General features: G+C 50.2%; 1 protein-coding gene and 1 long non-coding RNA gene across 5 annotated transcripts in view; both read left to right on the forward strand.

The window, feature by feature from the left end:
- The first annotated feature begins 356 nt into the window (after positions 1–356).
- LOC108397365 (uncharacterized) lies at positions 357–10485 on the forward strand. The gene is made up of 3 exons (XR_001853167.3): positions 357–545; positions 3847–3919; positions 9004–10485. It is a non-coding gene; the product is annotated as an uncharacterized lncRNA (long non-coding RNA).
- An 836-nt stretch (positions 10486–11321) lies between these two features.
- Positions 11322–17477, forward strand: part of LOC108397364 (TGF-beta-activated kinase 1 and MAP3K7-binding protein 1) — a 77247-nt gene continuing 71091 nt past the window's right edge. Inside the window, exon 1 of one of the 4 annotated variants that reach the window (XM_037006927.2) lies at positions 11322–11690. In XM_037006927.2, coding sequence (XP_036862822.2) covers positions 11592–11690 — 99 coding nt within the window. In that variant the 5' untranslated portion in view covers positions 11322–11591. The remainder of the gene's footprint in view (positions 11691–17477) is intronic. The other 3 variants (XM_037006929.2, XM_037006926.2, XM_037006930.2) reach the window with 3 other exon arrangements.

A 17477-nucleotide genomic window follows, 5' to 3' on the forward strand; every position in this document is an offset into this window, starting at 1 on the left:
CAGATGCTAGGAGTTGTACAGCAGATAGAAGGCTTTCACAGGCAGAAGGTGTGGCGAGCAGTTATTAGCAAAATGAAAGAAGGGATTGTGGTACTTGGGGTCACTTTCCCTTTTGGGGCAACAGCTGGGGGTCTTATCAGAGGACCCCATCTTCTTTTGGGGGAAGAGGGAGGCTGGGCAGAGAGGCCCCGTGTGTGTGACAATACCTCGCTGGTGCTGACCATAAAATTCCTGATGTACTGTTAAAAGGTCACATTCCTGGAATAGGTTGAAGCTGTAACTGAGTCTTGGTTTGCTGCAGGGACCAAATAACTCTACTTTGGACTTGTTTTTTCTTTTTTAACAAGACAAATAGACCAAAGGAAGTAAAACTAGAACACAGAAGCAGATCTCTGTGCACACTGGGATCTGATCCTTGATCGCAGAACTACAAGGCCTTGGGGCACAGATACAATGATACGGTGATTAAGTTGTGGGGAGAGCAGACCCTTGCTGCGGAAAAAAATTGCATCGTCTACAAATGCCATATATGAAATGGATTCTAGGTAGGTTAAAGAAATTTAAGACTATGAAGATAATTTTTAAAATATGGGAGAAAATCTTTGTGACCTATGGATTAAGAAAGGCTTCTTACATGAGGCCCCAGAAACAAATCATAAGGGAACAGTGATTATATTCAGCTACATCAAAATTAAGGATTGCTTTTAGCGAAGGATACGGGCATTAATTAAAACTTGCAGAGTATTTATGTTGTCAGGCAGTCCAATCTGGGGAGAGCTGCCCGCATGCTAGGTGAGATCTCCACCCAGGAGCAGACACTTGACTCTGATGGAGAAAGAATTAAAGAGCAGGTTGAGCAGGTGCCAGCAGAGAAGCTTCGAAAGGGAGAAGCACACACTCAGGAAGGGAGTGCGGGCTGCTCCAGAGACTGGCGGCATGGTGGGGCTGGGTGGGGTGGTCTTAGATCTGGAGTTTAAGCCGGTGTGTGTTGGGGTGGGAGGATGTAAAATATTCATCAGGATAGGAAGGGTTTTCTTAGAATACGGAGATTTCCAAGAAGTAAGGTGACACCCTCTTTTTGTCCTTAAATGGTTTGCCTTGGACCCGCCAGGCGTCAAGAGGTGAGACTTTAGTACGCTAATGAGCATATAAGGTATTTGGGGGTTAAGTCAGGGTCATCTTCTCCACTTTGGAACCAGCCAGTTTCAGCTGGTCTGTTATCTATATCCTCCCTCCGCATATCGGGACACAACAGTTGGCAAGGAATGTTTAGAACATAAACAAGCATCTAACTGAATGTAAATGCCAGCCAAAGTCCCCAACCCCCTCCCTGCTCAAGTCCGGCTGTCTACCTACTGCAACACTGACAAGGTGCCAGGCACTCCTCTGTTTGTAAAAACTAACCCATCTAATCCCACAACTCTATGTGTTTGGTCCCATCCATACGCTCATTGGGAAAACAACCCCGGAAAAGTACACTTGAAAGTGATGAGAGCAGATTCAAGCCCGTGTAGTTTGGGTCAAAAGTCCAGGCTCTCAGCCAGGGGTCCACAAATGCTTTCTGCTTTCTGTAAAAGGCCAGAGAGTAAATTTTTGGGGGTTGTGTAACATACAGATGTAGGGATCCAAGACGCACTTAAGATTACTTAAAGCTAAAAACAAAGAACGGTTGCCAGGGGGATGCCAGGGTGGGGGGACCGTCGCTGAACTTCTCTGTTGCCTCAGGCAGGACCTCCTGCCGTCGGAAATCCCTAACCTGGGCAGTTCACAGTCAGAGAGGAGACTAACCATCATGACCTGACCAATGGCCTAAATAAACTACCGGAAACTGTCACACCTTCCATTTCTTCTTCATAAGAGCCCTTTCTCCCTGTTCCCTATCCCCTTGTCAAGTGGGTACATAAACCCTTAACATCCCGGTTCTTGGAGCAAATGACAACAGTGGAAGTAAAGCAGGAGTTGAGGTGCCCTGGTGTCCATCACCACGGGGCCGGATAAGTAAGATGTGGGGATGCCCATGGTGGGAAGCTGGGCACCAGTGGGAACCAACAAGTTAGGTGTCCCTACTGTGACGTGGGTAAGCCTTTATGCCATAGTGTTGAGTCGTAAAAGAGAAGAAACAGTGATATTTATAGCCTGTGCCAATAATGCTATTTAAAACACACAGATGCATACTGTCTTGCCAATGGATTTTAGCCCCAGGCAAGTTCACTGTGGATGCAATGAGACCGAAAAAATGACAATGGAACGTTTTTGAGGTGGAAGGGGTTTATACCCAACTTTATTCCCACAGTGACAAGTCAGTCACTAGAATCCTGTGCACTCAGTGAGTCTGCATACAGCAAGCCCGTCTCTGCCTCTGGACCTCTCTGCCGGCACAGCTGTCTCAGCCTCTCTGCGCTGCCACCACTCCAGCCTCTGCTCTCCTGCAGCTGTGCAGCCATCACCCTAATGCCTAGAGCACTGGGCGAAGCTCTTTATAGTCAATAGCAACACATTGCCCACACGTGTGTAGTGAGCGAGCCAACCAGGGCCAGTTGAGAATTCTGGCCATAGGAACCTTCACTTTATCCACACATAATACATAGTTAATTTACACTTTCAGAGAGATCCATATAGATTACATTTGAGCATCAGGTAGAACCAGGGAGGGAACAAGGTAGGAACACAGCGGTCCAGTTCCTACCTGTCAGCAAAGCTAGGCCTCCATGTTTTCTTGGCTTTCCTGTGAGCCTGGTGCACACCAAAGTTTGAGAACCTCCGCTTCAGGAACTACTGTGAAGGGGAGTCTGGGAATGAGGGTCAGGGGAGACGGGAAGAAAGAAAAGGAGACAAGAGGGTGCTTGACCCGGTCCGGAGATTGTCATGTGTTTTCTACTGAGGAAACCAATTAACTCAGCTGTTTGCCCTTGAGGTACACAAAGAATAATCATTTTTATTATTATTACCATAATAATTGTAGGGAAAGAAAAATCTTTTTTTCCTGCTACCCTTCTAGGTTCTGGGCTTGGGCTTTATACCGAAAGACAGATTAACAAGAAAAAGCAAATCAAAGCTGATCAGCATGTATATCACATAGATACACATGGGGGCAACCTGGGTGTGAGTACCTAAGGGGGGCTAAAACATGGGCTACCTAGCATCTTCAACAAAGAATAACACATTTGTGGAGAAATGACAGGACAAGATAAATGGTTTTAGGTTTCCAAGGGTGGCAAACTGGGGGGAAGTAAATATATCTCAATTTGTGCCCAGAGTCCTTTGGACCTCTCTCTGAGCTGATAGAAGTCTAGGGGCATCTCTAGTAAAGGCCAATTTAGACCCTAGAAAGAGGGAGGGGAAGACAGCTTTTCCTACATTTGCTACTTCTCAGTTGCCTTCAGCTCAAAATAATTCTTATGTCAAAGAGGCATATTTTGGGGTGACATATTCTAGTTGTCTTCAGTGATATTTCTGTACAGTGAAATAGTTCACAGCCTGTTAACCAGAATTAGAGAGATCTATATATAGCAACATGCAAAGACTTTCAAAACACATCATTAAGTGAAAAAAGCCGATATGGAACAACACACATCTATAATCCTATTAATTTAAAAAATAGATACATGTCCATGCACATAAAGTGAGTAAATTCATAGACAGCCGACTGGAAGGTGGCTTATCAAACCATGGGTATTTTCAAGGAGTGTGATGGGCATAAGGGGTGGTGTGAAGGTGGTTTTCCAGATGGTTCTGCACAAGAATATACTCATTGTTAATTACTTGTGCAATTTCTAAAATAAAAAATCAAAGTGAAATCTCAAGAAGAAACAAAACAAGAATCATCTGTACTTTTTCAAAATCTAGATGTCACCCCGGGACCTGATGAGTCAGAAGCTGTGGGAAGGGGAAGCACAGCCCTGCTGAAGACGAACACCAGGTAATTCTAAAGGACTTGCCCCATTAAGCACCACTCAGCTCGGGAAAGTTTGGGCAAATCATTTAAACTTAAAATCCAAGTAATTGTAGAAGTCTTTTCTGTGCACCAGAAAGCTCCTCTGGGACATTACAAAGCTCATGTTGGGAGCCTTGGAGCAAATCCCTTCCTATCTCTGGAAATGAGAGGGTTGGACCAGAACCTCTTTGATGGATGGTCCCAGGTCCCTTCCACTTACCTTTTAGGATTCTAATAGGCTGTATTTCTAATCCAACCGTCCAAAGCCTACTACTATGCTGTTAAAAACAAAACACCAGATAACTGCCTTGCTAATAAATATAGAATAAAAGTAGAAAATCACCACTTTGTAATCCCTAATTGAGTCAGGCAAGGATCTCCAAGAGAAATTAAAACCACTGGGTGAAATGCAGTTAGAAAACACTATAGTCATGCTAAGTGTCACCTACAGGTTACTTATTAGTTCCAAAGGGAAAACCTACTTCAATAATGGGGAGACTGGTGGTCCCCACTTTAAGCAAACTGCCAGACTCACAGTGGGACAACCTGGCATGGTGTCCCTCCCGGCAGGGTGCACTGTGAAGTGCATAATGTCAACTGTAAATTACTAACGTCCAACTGTTTAATGTAAGTGTACTCATGAGAAAACAGACAAAGCAGGCCTCTCTGGCCTCTTAACCCTGTGCATCCTCAAACTCTCCATTTCAGTCCTTCCAAACGTACTGCAGCTCCCACAGATGGGGTTTTCGATGTATATGGAAGTAATAATATGACAAACTCAACATAAAGCAGGAGAGTAAAGGGACATCTCTGGTGGTGGGATTTTTACTTTCTACTTTTATTAGTCAAGGTTCTTTAGAGAAACAGAACCAATCATAAATATATATATACACACATATATATATATATAGGATTTATTTTAAGGACTTAGTACATGTGAATGTAGAAGCTGGTGTCTTGCCAATGGGTTTCAGCCCCAGGCAAGTTCATTATGGATTCACTGTGACCAAAGAAATGACAGTAGAACGTTCTTGGGGTGAAAGGGTTATACCCAACTTTATTTCCATGGTGGCAGATCAGTCACTAAAATCTCGTTCACTCAGAGTGAGTCTGCACGCAGCAAGCCAGTCTCTGCCTCTGGGCCTCTGTCCTTGGTGCTGCCACCACTCCAGCCTCTACTCTGCTCTCCTGTAGTCTTGCAGCAGTGCCACTGTGTCGCCCAGAGCACTGGGCAGGGCTCTCTATATAGAGTCAATAACGATGCATTGTCCACACGTGTGTAGTGAACTAGCCAACCAGGGCCAGGTGAGAATCCTGGCCGCAGGAACCTTCATTTTATCCACAGCTGGCAAATCTGAAATCTCTAGTGCAGGCCAACAAGCTGAAAACTCAGGCAACAGTTGACATTGTAGTCTGGAGTCCAAATTCTTTCCATTTTGGAAAGCGTCAGTTTTTGCTCTTAGGACCTTCAGCTGATTAGTTGGGACCCACCCACATTATTGAGGGTAATTTTCTTTGCTTAGTCAAATAATTGGTAAGATGTTGATCACCCCTACAAAATCCTTTCACAGCAGTGGCTAGACTGGCTGACCATCAGTAAACTGCCATGGCATCAGTAAAATCCAGCTATTTAATCTGTGTTTATACATCTTGTTAATTCATTCTTCAAGTGTATCCATGCTGTTTTTCCCACCTATTATGTTTTTTATGTCAGTGTTTATATTTTTCATTCCTAATATTCCTGCTTGACCCACTTTCATTATTTCTTGTTCCTCTTTTATATTGCTAATATTTTCACTTATCTCCATGCCATGCTTATTTTAAATTCCTGGTTTCTTTGTCCTGATTCCCCTGCTTCAAATAGTATATGTTGTACTATTTATTATCTTATTTTCAGGGAGTTAAACTACTCAGATATCTAGTTGTGCTAGCCTCTGAGCTCCTTTCCCCACACACAGGGACTTCAACTATTCCATCCGGTCGTGTGTTTTAAGAGAAGAAAAGGGCCAGTTTCTAATGTGTTAGTTCCAGGAAGTTTAACTAGAGGGCAAGATGAGCCCCAGGGGCAGAAAGCATCAGGGTCCACAAAACAGCTTCAAGCACTCCCTCTGGCTGACACTGCCCCCCAGGTGACCATGGTTTCAGGCTGAAACTCTTGGAGTGCAGCAGCTTTGGGAACAGGCCATCTCCCGGTTGGCATCCCTGAATCCTGCTGCTCAGGAGAGGAGGGCAGGTGAAGGAATCCCGAGGGCAGCTGGCCCGGCCACCCACAACTGCTTATGACTCCTCACACCCCCTGGGGCTTCTGATTGGCTGTGATATTACTTCCCACCGGCACTTTAACCAGCACTTGGTATTGATTTTGTAAATGGTGTGAGGTAGGAACCCAGCCTCGTTTCTTTCCCCTTATGGCTAGCTTGCTTATTACTAACTGGCCCATCCTTTCACTTGCAGTATCACTCCGCTGTATAAAATAGTTCCCAACATTTGCTTAGGCTGTATTTGCATCTTCCTGCAGCCTGAGGGTGTCATTAACCCAGCACAACTCTTCAGTCAAGAGAGAGAGAGCAGATTTTGGCAGGAGGCCTGGATGGTAAAGTCTGGGGCCTACCTGCAATCCCCCTTCCTTGTGTGAAGCCCAAGATGGCCAGGTTTCCTTGCCTTCTGCCCCTTCGGTTCACTCTTCCCCTGAGAGTGTGTCCCACTGGGCATCAGAGCTCTATGTGGGCTCCAAATCAACTTTCCCTTTTCCTGGGTCCAGACTGCCTCTCCTGGCCCCCAGTTCCACCTTCAGCCTGTTAAAATTTCAGGGTACCAGGGAGCAGAAGCTGTAGTTAGGCAGACTCTGACTTTCTCTGGGTTCATGGCTTCCTCCTCTGTGTTCCTTTTGTTGTCCATTCAGGGTTTTTTTCATAGCATTTTAAGTTTTAGGCTATTTAGACTTCCATATTACTGGTTTTGTTCTTTTCTTTCCCTTTTTAGAAATATAGATTCTTGGCCTGGGGATTCCAAACACACTTATTTTAAAGATGAGGTCTTTTATCTTTCTATAAATTCATCTCATCTGCAGCGACTTCATTTTCTGCTCGCTGTGCGTGGTGCATCTGTTGCCTTTAGGATTTCAGCACAGCTTCTGGATTCTTGGTTTGCAGCCTCATTTGGAATGGGAAGGTTCTGTTTTCCCTCTGCTTTCCTGCCTCTCTTCCCAGCAGAGTCGCCGTGGCCTCCAGCAGGATTCCAGGCCCACGGTCCAGGAGCAGGCCTCACAGTGATATTTTAGGGCTCCTTCCTGTCGACCTATGGGAGACACCACAGCTTCAGTTGAGGAGCCAGTAGGAGGCTGGCTTCAGCATTCGGTGGGCAAGCCAAATCCTTGTCCTCCCTGCCTGGACCCACCACCTTCTCTAAGTCAGAGCGCCAGGCAGGGTCCCCTGCGGTTTCCCCCCGCGGCAGAGTGCCACCCCCGTGGCTGGCTTCACGCAGGAGCCTGGCTCCAACTCTCTGGCTTCTCGAGCGTTTCACACTCTATTACCCTAACAAGCCAAAGCTTCGGTGGCGGCTCGCGGGACTCAGAATGCTCCTAAGGCTTCTGCTCTCTCCCCATTTTGAATTTCTGCTCCACAGTGGTGTTTGTCTTTCAGCCTAGGTTGATCTGTTTAGTTTTCCCTTTTTACAGTTTCTTTCCATTGCCCTGGTGCAGAAGCTCCTGTTGGTTCGCTGTGGTTGTTCTCTATTGCTGCACAACAAATTATTGCAAAACTTGGTGTCTCAGAACAACAGCCACTTTATATGTCATGATGTTGTGCTTCAGCAATTAGGCCAGGGCTCAGCTGAGTGGGTTTTTTCCCAGGTGGCATCATTGAGGGCAGTTGGTGGTATTCAGCTGGTTCGTGGGTCAGTCTGGAGGGGGCAGGACAGTGATGGCAAGAGGGCTGCACTCAGCTGGGACTCTTGCCCTGAGTATGTACATGAGGTCTTGGTGGTGTCAACACAATCAGACTTCTTACATGACAGCTCAGGCCTGTGCTCCAAGAGATGGAAGGTGAAAACTGATATTTTCTTAAGGTCTAGGCCAGGAAAATGGTACAATGTCTTTCTATTGATCAACCAATCACAAGCCTGCCCACATTCAAGGGAGGAGACATAGACCCCAGTTCTCTACCGGAGGAAGGTCAAAGGATTTGTGGCCATACTTCATCAGCCACCCTAGTTATTTTTTGACCTGGACTATGAGACCCTTTAGGTCAGAGCTCATATGCAGTTGGATCCCAAGGGTTTTCAATAAACTGGCATACAGTGGGGCCATATATGTTGAACAAATGACTAGATGAAGGTTCAGTAGATAGGCTTAGAGCTAACTAGATCTGTGGGTACTCCTGTAATCCCTTCTTTGGGAAAAGATTGGGATTGCTGTGTCAAACGTTTTTGGTCAATTGAAACACATGGCCAACCAGCCCTCCAGAAAGGTGCTTGTAGTAAATTTGTAAGATTATAATTATGCTGTGGCTCATCCACTCAGATACAACTGATGCATTGCCCCTGTGCCCAGGGGACTCCACACTCGCAGCAAACAGACCTTCCACACCAAAGCAGCCTCGAGGAGGCAGGAGAGAGGAACACAGGCAAGAGCAGCTCTGGCTGGGCCCGGAACTGGAATTACTGGACAGAGTATGGCAAGACCCAGGCAGCTCTGGGTTGCAAAATATTGACCTACAGAGAGCAACCTGACTTCCTCTTTTAGCCTTGCTGCTAACGGCAGAACACATGACTGCAAATGGTAGAAGGGAGAATGTTTCTCTAAATTGCAATGATAGGTATGAAGCAGAGGTTCATGGGTGAGCCTGGAAACCTACCCATCATTTGTAACTTTGTGTTTCTAAGAAAACGCCTATATATCTTGTACATACCTCCCTTGAAGACCAACTGGGATGGGGAGACTGATGTTTATTAAGCTCATTCTTTATATTGGGCACTATTCTAAGCACATTTCATGCATTCTCTCATTTAACCCTGACACTAATCCTCTGGTTTACTTATAACAAGGCACTATGCTTATTTTCATTTTTCAGATGAAACAGGCCCAGAGAGGTGAAGTCATTTGCTCAAGGGCACACAGTGATGGAACAGGAGCAGCCAAGATTTCCATCTAAGAATACCTGAATCTGAAGCTCAGGTTCCTAAACACCACCCTTTCTGAGATTTAATTCATTATCATGATCAAATCTTAATGCTGGAAGGGTTAGGAAAAGTATCTAAATCCTTCACCCTTTATGCCCCTATACCTAGCACAAAGCCTTATGCAAGATGGGCTTCAAATAAAACCTTATTGAATGAATAAATGAATGAACACTACTCACTGATCTGAATATTACTCACTGATTCGGCTCATCACACTTGCATACTTTTTCCTCCACTTACAAAAATTATATATAATTTGCATATAGTGGAAATCATCCTTTTTACAGATAAGAATTTATAGTTAGTGGGTTCTGCAAGTTTTGCCATAGTCAATTGTGTAACCATTACCACAAACAACATATAAAATGATTGCATTATCCTCCCACATTTTCTCATTCTCCTTAATAGTAAATCCTAATAGTAAATCCCCTGCCCCCAAGTCCCACTCCAGACCCTGGCAACTGCCAAACTGTTTTCTGTCCCTCTAGGTTGCTTTTGCAAGACTGTCACATAAAGGGAACCATGCAGTCTGTAGCCTTTTGAGTCTGGCTTCATTCATTTAATATAATACATTTACGGTTCACCCATGTTGCTGGGTATATCCATTATGCATTCCTTTTTATCCCATTGTATAGATGTCCCACAGTTCGTTTATATATTTCCCTATTGAAGGATATTCAGGTTGTTTCCAGGTTTTGGCTATGAAAATTAAAACCTTTAAAACATTCTTGTACAGGGCTTTGTGTGAACATAACTTCACTTCTCTAGGCTAAATGCCAAAGAGAGGATCGCAGCGTCATATATGGTAAATGTATATAGTTATGAGCAACTGCTAAATTGTTTTTTTCTGTGTTTTCTGTATTTTTACCAGCCATGTATGAGTTCCAGTTACTCTAAATCCTTGTTAGCACTTGATAGCATCAAATTTAAAATATTTTCAGCCATTTTAATAGATGTGTGGATGGATCTCATTCTGGTTTTAATTTGCATTTCTCTCATGACTAATGATGTTGAGCATCTTTTCGTGTGCTTAGTTACCATCTGTATACCCTTTTTGGTCAAATGTATCTGTTCAAATCTTTTGCCCATTTTTTTTCAAAAAGCAGATTGTTTTCTTATTGTGACCTTTTAGAGTTCTTTATATACTTGGGAAGCAAATTCTTTATCAGATGTATGCTTTACAAATAGTCTTTCCTAGATTTTGGTTTGCCTTTTCACTCACTCTTTCAACAGTATCTTTTGAAGAGCAGAAGTTACTAATTTTGATGCAGTCCGATTTATCAATTGTTTTCTTTTAAGGATCATGCTCTTGGTGTTGATCCAAGATCTCTTTGCCTAACCCAAAGTCACAGAAATTTTCTCTTATGTTTTCTTCTAGAAGTCTTACATAATCATAGTAGCTGCCTCACAAGGTTGCCATATTAAATGGGGTAATGTGTGCAAAGCCCTCCTGGCACAGAGTTAACTCTTGGTAAACAGAGCCCAGATGGATATTTGCCTATGCAATGTTTATAAAAGGCGCCCTCATACCCATCACACCTTTCGTCTGCACAGATCTGTTGTCCCGTCATCACAGAATGACATGACATCCGGGCAGCAAAGGTCTGCAGAAAACCTGTCCAACCTGTTCCTGGTACCACAGCGAGAAACCATAGGACTACACGTCAGGGGAAGAGCCGGGGTCTGGAAGGTAGTTCTTCCTGCGGAAACCAGCACCACTCCATCCAGTCTCAGTTTCCTTGACCCCTGGAGCCCTAGCTCAAGCTGTGGCGGGGTGGGTGATGGGGACTAGAGGCTATTTATGGAGTACCCACTGCCGTGCCAGGCCTCGCCTCCGCATCGAACAAGCTAGACAGAACCCACGCACTGGCAAACAATGAGCAAATAATTCCATGATTAACGACTGGATTAAGAAAAAGGGCGAGATGGGGCAGGGGAGGGGGTAGTCTCATAAAGAATTTATTGCCCTTCCTCAGACTCCGACTCTTTGCCAGGTGTCTCCCCGCCCCTCCAGGCTGCGGGAGGGGTGTGCACAGACACGGATCCACATAACGTCAGCGTAAAAGCAAGGTGGGAAAGGTCCTGGAGGAGGTGGGGCTGTGCTTCGGAGAGCTCTGAGAACGGTAATTCATTCGTGGCTTATTCGGTCATTCCAGAAGTCTTCATGCAGCACCTACTGTGTGTCAAGCACCCTGAGGAGGACAAACGCTGGCCCTGCCATTCCACGAAGAGGTCACCACGCTAGCGACGGGCGCGCCCTCCGCGCAGTCCGCAGCACACGCGTCCCCGCGAACGAGAGCGCGCGCGGACCACCCGCCCGCGCCCCACGCGCACCCCGGCGCCCTCCGCGTCCTGCGCCCCCTGGCGGGAGCCCTGGGTAGCGCTAACCGCCCGAGCAGGGGAGGGGGCGGGGGCGCCGCGCACGCGCACGGCTTGGCGGCGCGCGCCGAGCGGGGGGCGCCGCGCGGGTGCAGCCACGATGGAAGGGGGTGCGTACGGAGCCGGCAAAGCCGGAGGCGCCTTCGACCCCCACACCCTGGTCCGGCAGCCTCACACCATTCTGCGAGTTGTGTCTTGGGTAAGGACGGCTGGCGGCCCGCGGGGGTGGGGTGGGGGCACGAGCACGGGCGGCGTGCCCGGACGGGCCCCGACCCCACTGGACCCGGCGCAGGAGCGTGGCAGCCCGCGGGGAGCCGGCCGGCCGGGGTGCCGGCGCCCGCCCCTTCCCGGGCCCTGGGCTGGGGTCCCGGAGGTTGCGGGGGTCACCGCTCCTGCCCCGGGAGCCCTCGTTTCCCGAAGCCCCTGCTTCCCGGAGCCCCTCACTCGAGCGCGCCGCCCGCGTCACCGTGACCTCCAGGCCGCGGCTATGCGGCTCGCGGCTCGGGCTGCGCGCGGCCGCCGGGCGGACCCGCGGCCGTGGGGACGGAGCCGGGGTTTCAGGTGGCCTCTTTTGGGGTGGATCGGGGCGTGGATCATGTCGCGGGGGTGCCCGCCGCGCCTCCCGCGCACGTTCCAGGAGCGGGCAGGGAACCGGATCTTTACGGCACAGCCCGGACGGTGTGGGGCGATGCGTCGGGAGTCGGCGCCCTGGCTTCGCTCCGGGAACTGCCTCTCCTTCGCGGCGTGACCTTGGGCTGGGAACCACCCAGGAAGTGCTCACGGGGAGCGAGGAGTTAAATTCTGAGGGGGAGCGGCAGCCCCTCTCTCGTGCCTCAGTTTCCCCTTCTGTAGAGGAGTGGGGGAGCCTTCTTGGGCTCTGATACTTCACGAATCCATGACAGCCCCCACCCCCCAGCACACACCTGGATACCTGTGGAGGATCCCCTTGCCAGGGTGGTGAGTGGAGAGGCCAGTTCTGAACCTCCAGCCTAGTCAGGACAGAATTCCGCGGGGGGAAGGGACAGAGACAGCACAGAGGGAGGGGTTCAGACAGCCTGGGCAGCATCTCAGAGAAGGAAGGCCTGCTGCTTGGGGTCTGGGGGGTGGTTACTGGCGCCCCCTTGGGGTTGGCTAGCTATTGCCCAGACACCCTCGCTAGAGGGTCTTGCCTCTGTGGGCCTGGGGTCCTTTCCTGTGGACACAGACCAGAGGATCTGGATTGGGGACACTGGGCAGGGGCACTTTCCGCAAACCCAGAGGGCTTTCCCTAAGGCCAGCTATGGCCTCGGGGTGCTCAGGCTTAATTTCCTGGGTTCTCAGGGCCATATTAGGGTCTGATGGGTGGGACAGGTTGGGTGTTTATCTCTGGTTCCCGGAGAGAAAGGGAGCCGTCTTTCCTTTGTCTGAAAAGGTTAGTATCTTCTGGTGCTGCCCGAAGGGTAGCCTCGTTTAAATCCCTTTATTGTTAAGTGCCCACCAGATGGGGAGCTCTTTGAGGGCAGGGAAGCCCCAGTGCCAGCACAGGGGCTGACACCCTGGACACATCCATGAGGGCTTGTGGTGCTGAGTTCATTCGTCTGTGCTGGAGGCCAGCTGCCCAGAGGCCCTGACAGGGCCTTGGCAGAGGTGGAGCTCTAGGGGCCGCCTGCCTGGTCAGGTAGGCCGACTGTGTGCACTGCTCCCCTTTGCCCACCCTGGGGCCACTCTCCTGGGAGGGTGAAGCCACTGGCTTTGTGGAGGGAGTGGGGCGTTTTGTCTGCTGGGTCACTTCATTCAGAAAGCTTTATTGAGTCTGCTCACCCCGAGGGAAGGAAGCATGACTCAGACACAGCCCTTAGTGCTCAGGGAGCCCACAGTCCCCCTGGGGAGTGGGCCAGGGACCCCTAGGCAGAGGCCATGAGAGCCAGGAGGGGGTCTCCCTGCTGTGGCACTCAGGTTTCATGGAGAAGATGATAGCAAATTGGGCCTGGAAGGACAAGCAGGGTTTACACGTGCACAACCGGGCAGGAGAAAGGCATATTAACTCTTGAGCACCCACTGTGTGCGGGGCACTCACACGGTTACCCAGCTAAGGCCCCCAACAGCCTGTGTCACCCTTGAGGAATTGAGGCTCAGAGCCCCAACATTACCTAGCATGCAAGTGGCAGACAGGATTCAAACCCAAATCATGTTGCTTCCCTGGGGGGGCAGGACAAGTTTGGGGTCCCAGATTGGAAAGGATCAGAGTCATCAAAGCCAACGCCCATCCAACGCCCAGATCCCTCCCACATACAGCCTGTTAACCCTGCTTGACACCTTTGGGTGAGCAGAGGCATCCGATACGGGCTGGTTGACATCTTTAAAAAATGCTTTTTCTCATCATAAAAGTAATACCTGCTGAATTTTGGAAAATATAAAAATCACTTGTGACAACTGCAGCAGTATAAAAGTACTTAATATCACTTAACTATACACTTAAAAATGGTTAAGGTAGTAAATCTTGTATGTATTTTACCACAATTAAAAAAAAATCGGGGGGAAAAACCACATGTGATCCCACCACTTAGGGAGGGCTGCTGTCTGCTTCCAGTCTTTTTAAAAAATGTGTGGTGCGATGTGACATTTGACATGTGAAGGAGCATGCAGTGGGTGCAGTTGGAGACCTGCCCCCACCCTCACCCTCTCCCAGTCCCCGTGTCTGGGAGGTACCAAGCTTCACCTTCAAGCTGATGAAGCCTGAGCTCCGGGGCTAAGGTGACCAGTTCATCCTGATTTGCCAGAAAGTTCCCAGCTTAGCACTCATGTTTCCTGGCAGTCCCTCCTTCCCAGACACACTGAGATGGCTGGGCACTTGATGCTGGACTCCTTTGTCACCTTCCCCTTCCACAGCCCTGGAGGAGCCCTCACCATGTGTGCCCATGGGCTTGTGATTTTGTAAAATTTGTGAAAGAAATATCTTTTTCTGTTATTTTTCTGAAAGAAGGCCCCCAAACTGTGTGTTTCAGAACCTCACCAAACCTGGACCCACATGGGACCTGAGCTCCCTGTCCCTGCTGGACCCCCTTTGTCTCCTGACTGAGGTTTCCTCAGCCTCCCACTGCCCCTGCCCCCTCCCCCTCCTGTCCTTCCCAGACCTAACAGGGTAATTAATTACTCACAGCAGGAATTGAGGAATTAACCAGGTTTGGGAAGGTGGGGAAGGAGCTGGTGAGCCCTCTGGCAGCTCCGAGCTTGGACCACTATCTCAGCTTCGAATGAGGGAATACCAGCTTCGAGATGAGACCCTTTGTCCCTGATCTCAAGCAGATTGTCATGCCCAGCCACCCCCAGTAGATGTTCTGGAGCCTGCTGCTGTGGTGGGTGAAGGGCCCAGTGTAGAGACAGAGCCCCTAGCCAGCTCTGGTGTTCATTGGTTCATCCAGGGACAATGCCAAGTCCCTGCTCAGTGCCAGTCTGTGTGTCCCACCAGAGATGCTCTCAGTCCAGTGACAAGCACTGTTTGCGAGCCCTGGGACGCTACAAGAAGGAAATCAGCTGGGGAGTAGCTACCTCTGCCAGGGGGTGTGGACGGTTCTCAGGGTGACAACCGAGTTGATTCAGATAAAGAAGTGGGGAGGGGCAGTCCAGAAAGAAGGAACAGCATGTACAGGTCTCTGGAGGCACCAGTCCTGAGTGGCTTTAGAGGTAGTGGTGAGCTCCTGGGAGCCCCTGGTGTGAGCGCAAGTGACACCACACTCTGAGTATGCTCCAGAGGCCGGGGGGCAGCTCAGAAAAGGCCTTAGATGACAGAGACACAAGCTGGACTTCATCTGAGGGCGGTGGGGAGTCACAGAGAGGGGTGTTAAACAGAAGAGGCATGTTTCAGAAGCTCCTTATGGCTGCCGCGTGGAGGTGTGTCCGGGAGAGGGCTCTGGAGGCAGGTGTCCTGGCAGGAAGTGTGTGGTCTTGTCCAGCCTGTCCTCTTCCAGCACCAGTCACAGCCTGTCACTTAGTCAGGGTGCGAGGGCCATGGACATAAGGCCAGTGTGCCTTTGACGTTTATCACTGACAGTCTTGGAATCTCTTCTCCTCCGCTGCCTGTGGCGCTCAGGGCCATCCCCTCTCAGGGCTCAGATGGGGCCAGCCACAAGGAGTTCTTCAGATGTTGGCTCGTAGGTTTCTGCCATGCCTCTTGGGCATTTCCTTGTGTATGAGGGCAGCAGGGGAGCTGGGGAAGCCTGGGAGAGCCAGGGGTTTGGCATCCAGAGCAGGAAGAACCACAGAGCAGGAACTTGGGAAATCCTAGCTCTCCCAGGCCTCATCTGTAATAGGATTTGAGTGCCAGGGTTGGGGTGGGCTCAGAGGTTTGTGAAAATGGACATTTAAGGCCTACCATACAGTCACTCTTCCTAGGCATGTGACATCCCCATCAAGTGGGTTTGTTACCCCCATTTTAGGTGAGAAGTCAAGGCCCAGCGGCATTGCTGGAGCTGCTGGGATGGCAGCCTGCGGCTGGCTTCAAGGATGTGGCCCCGGTTCCCTGCTTCAGGGAGTCCCCAGCCACACAGGGAATCCCACATGACCTGCATGTGCAAAGCTGTTGGGCAGGCCTGAGCCTGAGGAGAAAGAACACAGGCTGGGAGAGGAAGGGCAGAAAGGAGGAAAACCAGCAGGAGGAGGGAGGAAGGGAGAGGGCAGATGGCAGAGCTGGCGAGGGAGCCGCGTTTGGCGCCCAGACCAGAAGAACCAGCTGCCTGGTGGGAGGAGAAGCAGGGCAGGGCACTGGGGATTGTCCGCACTGGGGAAGGCCACATTCTGCACCCCCTTCAGCCCCGAATGGCAGTTGACTTGTGCCAGATGCCATGCTTTCTGGGCCTCAGTTTCCCCATCTGACAAACAGGAAAGGGTAGTCACATGGGCTGGTGGTTCCCAACATTTCCGCCCTCAAAGAACTCCACCTCTGCCCCTCGGGGACTGCAGATTGGGAACTTTGGGATTGGTTGGTTGTTAAAGAAGTCAAAGACCCACAGCCACCACAGTCCTTTCTGGGGACTTGTAGCAAGAGGGCCTGGGACCTACCCCCCTGTAAGCAGAGCAGATTGTCACTGGAGCCTGGCAGGGTAACCTACGCCCCTGTGTTTCTGGAGGAGCCTTCCCTCTCAGCGATGGACTGTTGCTTAGCTCCGCCATGCTGGGAGGAAGGTGTGGGGTGAAGAGGACTTGGGGAAGGGGTGGCTCTGGCCGGGACAGCCCCAAGCTGTCAGATCACCCAGGATCCCAGCGAGCCAGGACTTCTCAATAACTCATACAGCCCAGGGGCACACGGCCGGTGTCCTCAAGTCCTCAGTGGCCCCCCATCCCTAGCTCTAAATTGCATTGTAAACCCCCACCCCCACCACCTGCTTCTCTGGCAGCCCTCCTAGTGGGCTGTTTCCTCCCCTCCTCCCCTCACTCTGCCAGGCCTGGAGTGGGCAGGGTCCTGCCGGCTCCTGCAGCTGCTTCCAGATCACCCTTCCCCAGCCTTGACTCTCACGCCAGCTCTGGGGCAGCCACTGTGGTCACTGTAGGCCAGCCCCAGGTGACCTCCTGCTCCTTGGAGATCCGGGACTCGGCACCTGCCCCCACCCAGCACCACTCCAGCTCTCATCCTGCTCATCGCATGCCAGCTTCTGGGGTCCTAAGCACACCTGGCCTCTCGGTTCCCTGGCCTCTCCTCTGCCCACAGGCCTCACCTGTCTCAGCCACGCTCACCAGGTGTATCTGAGGCCTGGCCATTCTTTCCAGTAGCTGCGTGCCCTCAGGTGGCCCCCTCACTCCACCACCTGGCATTCAGCCTTCTGCCTCACCTACCCCGGTTCCAGTGGTCCTTGGGCCTGGGACCTGTGAGCCACTGACCCTCCTGCCGTGGTCCTCCTGGTCCCCCACCCCTTCTCCAGCTGGACCCCCCTGTGGCTCACGCTCACCTGGCAGAGCCCACCCATCCCCGCCTTCTGCCTTCTCACACCTGGCCTCCCCAGGGTTTCACCCT

The sequence above is a fragment of the Manis javanica genome, chromosome 10, assembly GCF_040802235.1.
Source record: "Manis javanica isolate MJ-LG chromosome 10, MJ_LKY, whole genome shotgun sequence".
In the NCBI taxonomy this organism is placed as follows: Eukaryota; Metazoa; Chordata; class Mammalia; order Pholidota; family Manidae; genus Manis; species Manis javanica.